Here is a 9,149-nt window from a genome sequence, read left to right on the forward strand (position 1 = left end):
CCCGCTATTGACACCAAATCACAGTTACCCCCCTGATTTTAATACCGCCCATAACAATTGTAAGCGAAACAATTAGGTGAGATCCGATTTTTAATAATAACAATGATTGATTACGTCATCGCGCGCGTAGTGAGATCACCTCCTTTCCTTTTCACTAATACCTTTACCCAACACAGGATATTGTACAACATTGTCGTGAGGTCCTACATTACCGGCGACCACGGGAAGTTAGTAGTTGGTTATTTTTGCATCAGAATACAAGTTGTTCCCAGGATTATTCTTGGAAGGAATAGAAATTAGAGGAGTGTTCAATTGGAATTCACACGTGTTATCTATTCTGTGGTGTGGACGGCGTTATAACTTGGTCATAAACTTGTGATTTCCTCAAAAATACACTTGAGGTAAAAGAGCTCACACGTCAATAATATGGCCTCTAAACTATCTGCGATTTTCACTCTTGCTTTTGTTTTTCTGGAAATATCTTTTGCACGTGGTAAGTAAAACTGATTTTTCTTATAGGCCTATAAAATATCTTATCATATTTTTTAATAGTTTCATATAAATTGTTTATTAACTATAGTAAGAATCTAATAGTTAACATAGGCCTATTTATGATTTTAATAAAATGTAATTCCTACACTTTGGAATGATAAAATATCGCAGTATGATCTTCCTAATATTACTGTGCGTATAGGCCCTCTTATATTAAATAAATAAGTATATACTTTTAGCTACTCGCAGTTTCAATCAATGCTATGAAGGCCTACAAATCCTAATGCTTATATAGTTATTTAAGCGAGTCCAATGGATGAGCGATTGATTAAGGCAGGGCGCCGTACCTAAAGAGCCAACAATATCGGCATGTGTTCGAGGCCTACTCGCTCCTAATTAGGGTGGTGGAACAAGTCCTCTCTCGGATAATGACTTTAAATCGTTGGTCCAGTGTTAGGCTATACAGTTTGTCCGTGTGAACATTAAAGAATTCATTATTCGAGACGAGTAGATGATCACCCCGGTGAACTGGTTCATAGGTATTGATAGGAGGGTGATTTACTATTGGTAATCCTTGGCCACATGTGCCGAAATACATAAAATCAATAAAATTAACCAATCAGTTCCTTCTCCTGTAAGGTAACACAATACGTTTGAACGGTGGGCGTATTCCACGGGAAGGACTCCTTGAGGTATACCATGATGGTGAATGGGGGACAGTTTGCAAGAAACAGTTTTCGACCGTAACGGCTGCTTCAATCTGTAGACAGTTGGGGTACCCAGGTGTTTATCAAATGCTAAGTAAACAAAAACAAGCCAGGTAAGTTGGTTTTACAATTAGAATATTCACAAGATACAACAAGAACAATTTCTTTTCGTAAAAATACAAAGAAATGTTGGTGGTTGACAGCAATTCCGATTTAAACTGTACTATTATTAGGCCCCTATGCATTCTGCTAGTTTTAAGGTTCAGTCGGGGGAAATGGTACAACTGAATTGTTTACATTACAAAATTTCTTAGAGAATAGCATATCCAAAATCGACAAAAATCGAGCTTAGATAGACGCGTGTAAACGATGGAAGCCTGTAGAATTAGCAGTTGCCAAGAGATCATAATTGATAACATTCAATCAAATTACAAATTAATCTGTGTTATTAATTCTACATAGACGAGGTATGCGAACAAATGTTCCAGAGAAGGTTTGGTTGGGAGAACTAAGCTGCGATCTAACTGATGAAACCATCGATGATTGTAGCCATGATGTGTGGGGTGAAACGGACTGTAAACACTCCTACGACGTGGGCCTATCGTGCTTCAGAGGTGCGTGAAATTCAGTTATAATCTAGACATAGGAAGTAGTTAATAGTAATGTTTTTACACGAAATTAGGAAGATAAATTTGTTTTCTTAATCACAAATGAAATGTCTAGAAAAATATATATCTACATTTTTTTCAAAATATGATCAATACGTTTTTCCAAAAATAATATACATATGAAATCGTGCTCATGATATGGTCGGATTTGTTGGTTTAAATTAAACAATTTTAAATTTATATTCACTTGCAGACAATTAGGCCTATATTTATTTTTATAATCATAATCTGCTTTCCTTTTATTTTCACAGCTTGTCTTGAAGGCGAATTCGGATGCGTCAGTGACGGAAAGTAAGGTTCATTATTTTTGGCAGTTTGGAAATTTAATTTTTCCGGTTAAGCTTGTTTCCTACCTCTTTAGCTACTCGTCTGTGAAAACGCACATTCACGCACGCCAGCACAGACGCGTAGTGGAACCATGCTTTATTATCAACTTACTCTGCCAACGAATAAAACACTGTGCTTATCTGATTCATTATACGTTTTATTTGTAAAATAGCATAATTATAGGTCTAACGATAGCCACGATTCAGAGGAAGAAACACTAAAAACTATAGGCCTAATAGAATTCATATTTTTTTTTATTGTATGTTGATTTAATATAAGTAGCAAATCTTTGGTGAAGGGCATTGTTTCTACCATATGCTGATGGGCCATCAAGTATTCCTCCTTGTTTTTTTACTGCAATGCATTCAGATTGAAGTAGCATCTTTGTTAAATAGTTTTCTAAGAAACTCTTAAAATCTTAAAAATAAAACTCCATGTAGTCAAGAAGATTTCTATTCGATTTATAACCTAAAGAAGTTGGAAATAACCTGCCCTACATGTATACAAAAATGAAAGTACCGCCTATATGAAAATGATTTGAAATTAGTATTTCTAATTTTAGTTTTTCTCAGTACAATTATTTGTATCATTTCATTTCATTAAAAAATAAAATTATGTGCCTTTAGGCCTAAGGTAGTTGCAAAAGATATGCCCACCGGGACACAGTCTACAGTTAGCATATTAATACTGAGTATCATGCATTGTTATAATATAATTTAATTACGTTTTTGTAATTCACTCAACGTTTATAACCGTAATGGTTTCCTCAACAGATGCATCGACTCAAACTTAGCATGCGATGGTTCACCAGATTGCAGTGATGGGTCTGACGAGGCTATATGTGAAAGAACAAGAAGTAAGTCACATTTTCAGTTATTTTTTAAAAATTATTTTAAATCAACTAAGCCTAACAGAAATAAAAAGCTCCACTAAATTATATTAGTTTAAAAAGCTCACAAACGAATATATAGTATACAGTAGAACCATATTAACCAGCATGGAACTCCTTAACAGTTTCCAAGTTTTTGTCAAAGTGATTAACCATGTCTTTCTCTCTGTTCGTTTCACGGAGAAAGTGTCCCAACTTAATAGGGGCGTTCCCGAATAGGCGTGTCCCTAAAGATGGATTTTATTGTTTTATTGCTGGATTTCTTATATACTGTATAATGTAAAGATGTATTGTCCCCCTGAAAAAATAATTTTTTAAATTGTTTTTGTTGAATATGTCATTTTATTGTCACATACTAGTTATCCACTTTGAACAAAAATGGAATCGAACAAAAAAATTATTTACCTGAAAAACTGTAATTTAAAGCAAATTGGCTGCCAGCCAATGGGTTTTTGGTTGAATTTGACCATTAATTTGGTCATTTTATATGAGAAAAATGTTTTGTTTTGGTTTTTTTTTCACGGAAGGAATTAACTTTATTAAAACTACAAAATAACCTATTCAAAGTCTAATTTAGTTAATCTTCATCTTTAATGTAATTATTATTATTTCATTTGTTCTTGCAGATCGTACGTCATTCCATGAATTCCGTTATCATGATTCAAACGATATCAGAATCTTTTTCCAGAATCTCACGACAGCTTATCCTAATATTACCAAGATGTACAGTATCGGACAAAGTGTTGACGGAAGACAGTTGTACGCATTGGAAATAAGCAACAATGTTGGTGTACACGAGATTCGTACGTTATTTTACAATTTTTTCAAACTATTTTAAGACACTCCTCAGTGGAGACTCCTATTTAAATGCATTTAAATAATGGTTACCAAACTGACAAGCGCTCGCTTCTTTTGGTATACTATTAAATATTGTAAATGTAATTGTGAATTGTGAATACATAAATGTGTATTATGATGGGATAATGGGATAATTTCATAACAACGAGAGGAATATGACGTGTTTTAAAACTGCTGCCAAACCATTAAAGGAACACTTTATTCGATCACCTTAATCATTTTTCTACTGTATATAACTTAAAATAATACAGATTTTTTAGTATCTTTTTAGTAGTCTTATTAACAATTTTTGTCCTAGACGTAAAACGTTATTTGGATTTTAAGAATAGCAAAAATCTATAAATTCATTATAATATCCAATTATACCATATTTACTTTAATTAATTTTAAGACGACTGCCTATGTATAATATACAGTATTCAAGACAGAGTAGGCCTATCAGTGTTTGCCATAAGTGCAGGGTACAATAAACGACATATTCAGCGGATGTACTTTTACTTACCATTGTTTGTTAATGTGTATAATAAATTTAAGATGTTAATATTTAACTTATATTCAATATAACTAGTAACGTTTCATTCAACAAATTATAATAAAATCTTATGACTCTGTACTTATAACTTATCAATTTATTTGTTGACAGTTGAACCAGAATTTAAGTATATTGCTAACATGCACGGAGACGAGGTAACTGGACGCGAGTTGATCTTAAAGTTAGCTGAGTACCTTTGCAATGAGTATCATGCTGGTAATGCCACTATTAGGTATCTTGTCGACCACACCCGGATCCACCTGCTTCCAAGTCTCAACCCTGATGGCTTCGAGAAGGCCTTCCAGTTCTACAAAGAATTCGTAAGAAATATTCTTTAATTTCATAATCACCGGTATTATCATCTAAATGATCATAAATTCAATGTACATTTATTTAGCAATTACGTGGATCTTACCAAGAACATGTATTTTTTCTTTAGTTCTGAGACCCTTTACAAAATGCTCAACCGCGTAGGCCTAAAAAAATCTTCATTTGGTTTGAGGAATGTTCTCTTCTAATAAATTATTAAATAGATACTGCAACCGACCCAACAATTACGATACAATACGATATTATTTATTGTCATTTTAACAACGAGGTACAAATGAAATTTGGTTGGTTGCGGATGCGTGATGTATGTATGAAAAAACATGTAACAAACGCGCGTACAGATGAAGTGTGATGATGAGTGATCTTGATGTTAGGTACTTTAAAACCAATCCCCATGACAAATATATTAAATCTGTTTGCAAGCAATAAAATGGTATAGCGACTTGTTCATGTAACTATACCATGCATCAGTGGACTAGATTGAAACTAAGCCAGAATAAGAACTTTTTGTACCTAACGTTTGCACCAAAATTATAACTCTCAAGGTCGACTAAATTATTAAATATTGTCTATGATATTTAATGTTTTAATTTCAGGATATGGTTATTGATGCCTATGGTCGTGAGAATTTGCATTCTGTTGATTTAAACAGGAACTTTCCGCGGCTAAATACAATTATGTATCGAAATGAAATTATTGGTGGCAAAAATCATCATCTGGGGTACGGCAAAGATACGACGAATTATGTGGTAAATTAATTTTGTTTTTTTAATGATTTGTATGCAAGCACACGCAACTTAGGACTCGTTTCGGCTTAGTTGTTTTGCCAGGTTAAGTTGGTTTCCTACCCACCAAAGTTAGCGATAACTGTGCCCGTGAAACCAGCTTGCTACCCGGGTAAATAACTAAGCCTGAACGGACCCTTAGGCCTAGTTATTATCAAGCTTTCTCTACTATCTATCTTATTGAATTTGGAAAATTATCGCAATAGTTGACATGCATGTAATTGGGAACGGACGTTGTTATGATGTTATGATTTTAAGCTCTGTCTACACTATCAAACCAGTTTAACAAAAACAAAAACTGTGATGTGCCCAAATATGGTAGTGATATGACATCATCGTGTTCATTTATCAGCACATTACATAACGTTTGATTGTGTAATTATCCTGTTTGAAGTTACTGTTTATGCTTTGTGTTAATTATCAGTGCCACACAAGTTATGTTTAATGTAGCAAATGTTTTGAACTTAGAAATACTATTTTTCAACAGCCTGAACCCGAAGTACAAGCTTACATTGAATGGGTTGAGGAATACCCTTTTGTGCTATCTGCCAACATGCACGATGGCGATTTGGTAGCAAATTATCCATTTGATGACGTAAGATCCTTTAACGGGCGACCATCTTATACAATGAGTCCAGACGACTCTCTCTTTAGACATCTTGCACGAACATATTCGCAATCTCACGCTACTATGTCAACTAGAACACGCGCATGCTCAATATACAGTCGTACATTTGAAGATGGTATAACCAATGGTGCGAGTTGGTATACGGTCAAAGGAGGTGAGTTCTTATTATTTAAACATATAATAATGTTGTAACCTCCTTAAGCACATTAAATATGATAATGGTTAGGCCTACTAATATATGAACTAGGCCTAGTGTTTCCTACTAATATGAACTAGGCCTAGTAACAGACTAGTTTCACGTCAGGGAGATGATGTTTGCCCAACTCTGACGTGGTTCTACAAACTGTTCAGATAGATAATTAGGCATAAAGAACAAAGTCGATTCTGATGGGAATCCTACTCATGACATCATGGCAAACTTGGCGGTTTAGTGGTTTAGTTTACTTTTTCCTCAGTTTTATCAAAAAATGTGGTGTAGGCCTACATCCGGATGTACATTGGTACAACGATGTCAAGATTTTGGCATAGCATCATCTCAATACGTCTTCTTGTAACGTTAGTTTTGGTGAGAGCCAATGCAGTAATACCGGACACGATTTTAGGTAATTCAACAAACAAAACCATGATGATAAACAATATTTATTTTGTGTATTTCCTTTAAAGGCCTTCAAGATTATGATTATCTGCACACGAATTGTTTTGATATAACGCTCGAGTTAGATTGCATTAAATTCTCGTCAGAATCGGGATTAGAAAAGGAATGGGTTGACAACAAAGATGCGCTCATTCAGTACATGTACCAGGTAAGTCAATTGTAGTGGAACATTTCCACGGTTAATTCTTTACCATTCATTAGTGGTTCATGATGTCATCAGTCGGACTTGGTTACAACAAAGTAACTTTATATTACTGTATATTACTGCTACGGTTAAAGATCATGATGATGATGATGATAGCGGTGTGTGTATTCCTTTCTGGCACATGTGATATCACATACACTAAAATAAAAAGTATGTAATATTATGTACATATTTATTTTTAACATTTCAGATTCATATGGGAGTAAAGGGTATTATAGCAAGCACTGACGATATGCCTATCAAAGGAGCGGTAGTACATGTAGGAGGACCAGGAATCAATCATGACGTCACCTCAAGTAAGTTGAATTGATTTTTGCTTTAATTGAAACAGATTTTGTTTAAATTCGCCACCATTGGTGAATGGTTAGAAATAATTTACCCATATATTTTGATCAACCATTTTAAACATTCAACATTTCCATGTTGTTACGTATGAATAAGAATATGTTAAAATGAACCATATTTATATTATCTATGATTTAATATCTATATACTTTTTCTTTAGCAAAAGACGGTGAATATTGGCGTTTATTGTTACCAGGTACCTACACAATAACAGTATCGGCGGAAGGATATTTCAGCAAAGGTTTCGTGGTTGAAGTAGTAGAAAACTCGGTGACGCCTCTAAACTTTGTACTCAGTCGACGAGAGGTACCATAACAAATAGTTTTTAAAAATTGTATTATATTTGTACCTTAACATAAGATGTATGTCAATATTATATATTTCCAAAGTATATTATTATAGTTTCCTAGCTACATTTCTAAATATTTTTTATGAACCATCTTGTCTAAATTGTATGATATGAATAAATAACGTGTGTGTTATGTACATTTTTATAAAACAAAGTCTGTACGTGTTCTGATTTGATTTTAATAATAAATTTATAAACGGAATTCCCGACACAAAATGTTGCGTTCTTCTTTTCGGGGAGGGGGATTTCTGGTTTGATCTGTATTACACTGGTCTTTAATGCAATATACCTTTCCTATTTATTTGATGTGATTGCTATTTTCACAAAACAATATTTGTTGTGATATGAGGATGTTTGTATTAGATGAGGATAGGTAAGGATGGTTGTCTTTATTACGTAATATTTTACCCTTTGACCCACATCACTCATATTCCAAGTCAATTGAATGCTTTACTACATTTTCACGTTTACAATGATTCTCTACCGACCATGTTTAAGTAGAACATCTATTAAGGGGACACTTTTAAGAACCAACAAATTTTCCCCTTAATAGGGGTTTCCCCCCGAAGTGAAGAATTCTACCATCAGTTATTTTAGCCCAATATATACACGTTTGCGGTACGACGTTAGTACGAAACGGTAATTAAAATTGCATAATCATATAGATACGCGGTTGATATTTATTAATGTTACTATACTATCGTATATTCTGCAGGCATGGGTTGAGTTGGAAGCCATCACAATACACAACAAGATGTCTCGTGCGTCACTGGATCATTTCATTTGGATCTTGGTCTTATGTACGTGGTCGATTTATTCATAAGATTGTTGTGGACAAAGTGTACCGTGATTAGATATATTTTAATACCTATAAAACTATTTAAGAAACTGCCTAAATCTACCTCTATCATAGTTTATTAATAATTAGTTTGTAAAGTTTGTAGAAGTAAGTACAAACAGACCAGGGCAATTATGTTATATTGCTGTATGTTGATATGTACTGCAACAATTCAAAAACAAAACTTCAAACAATATTCAAACTTATTACTAATTTTAAAAATCGGTAGGCTATATTATTAGATTGTGGGTTATTAACATTTTGATACAAATTAATAATAACCCAAAACATAATGAATAGGCCTATAGACCTTATAATATGTAAATGCTAAAGTTTTTTTTCTTGTTAATGTCCAGCCCTCAAAAGTATCGTATATTTCTTCTTTTTTGATCATCTCAAAATTGCCTTTATAACTGAAATAAGCTAGCTTATATTTATTGTTATTATATTTCTAACCAACATTGTAGAATATGTATAATAATGCTTTAAAAGAAGTATTTCTAAAAAAATGTCTTTTTTTTAAAATAAAACGTATTGAAAT

At 33.4% G+C, this 9,149-nt stretch overlaps 1 protein-coding gene across 1 annotated transcript; it reads left to right on the plus strand.

Annotated features, from left to right (window-relative positions):
• The first annotated feature begins 217 nt into the window (after nt 1-217).
• Nucleotides 218-7,736, plus strand: LOC144838140 (carboxypeptidase D-like). Its single transcript, XM_078693501.1, has 12 exons — nt 218-493; nt 1,132-1,312; nt 1,662-1,813; nt 2,119-2,158; nt 2,968-3,050; nt 3,710-3,886; nt 4,585-4,793; nt 5,400-5,552; nt 6,076-6,370; nt 6,880-7,019; nt 7,267-7,372; nt 7,582-7,736. The coding sequence occupies exons 1-12, from the start codon at nt 427-429 to the stop codon at nt 7,734-7,736; spliced, it is 1,758 nt and encodes a 585-aa protein (XP_078549627.1). The 5' UTR covers nt 218-426.
• The last annotated feature ends 1,413 nt before the right edge of the window (nt 7,737-9,149 follow it).

The sequence above is a fragment of the Antedon bifida genome, chromosome 3, assembly GCF_963402885.1.
Source record: "Antedon bifida chromosome 3, ecAntBifi1.1, whole genome shotgun sequence".
Lineage (NCBI taxonomy): Eukaryota > Metazoa > Echinodermata > Crinoidea > Comatulida > Antedonidae > Antedon > Antedon bifida.

Excerpts from the sequence above, each read along its gene's own strand:
- LOC144838140 (XM_078693501.1), top strand. The coding sequence starts at position 427 with ATGGCCTCTAAACTATCTGCGATTTTCACTCTTGCTTTTGTTTTTCTG. Across the intron at positions 1,814-2,118 it reads GGGCCTATCGTGCTTCAGAG|CTTGTCTTGAAGGCGAATTC; the intron begins GTGCGTGAAATT and ends TTATTTTCACAG. Across the intron at positions 3,887-4,584 it reads TGTTGGTGTACACGAGATTC|TTGAACCAGAATTTAAGTAT; the intron begins GTACGTTATTTT and ends ATTTGTTGACAG.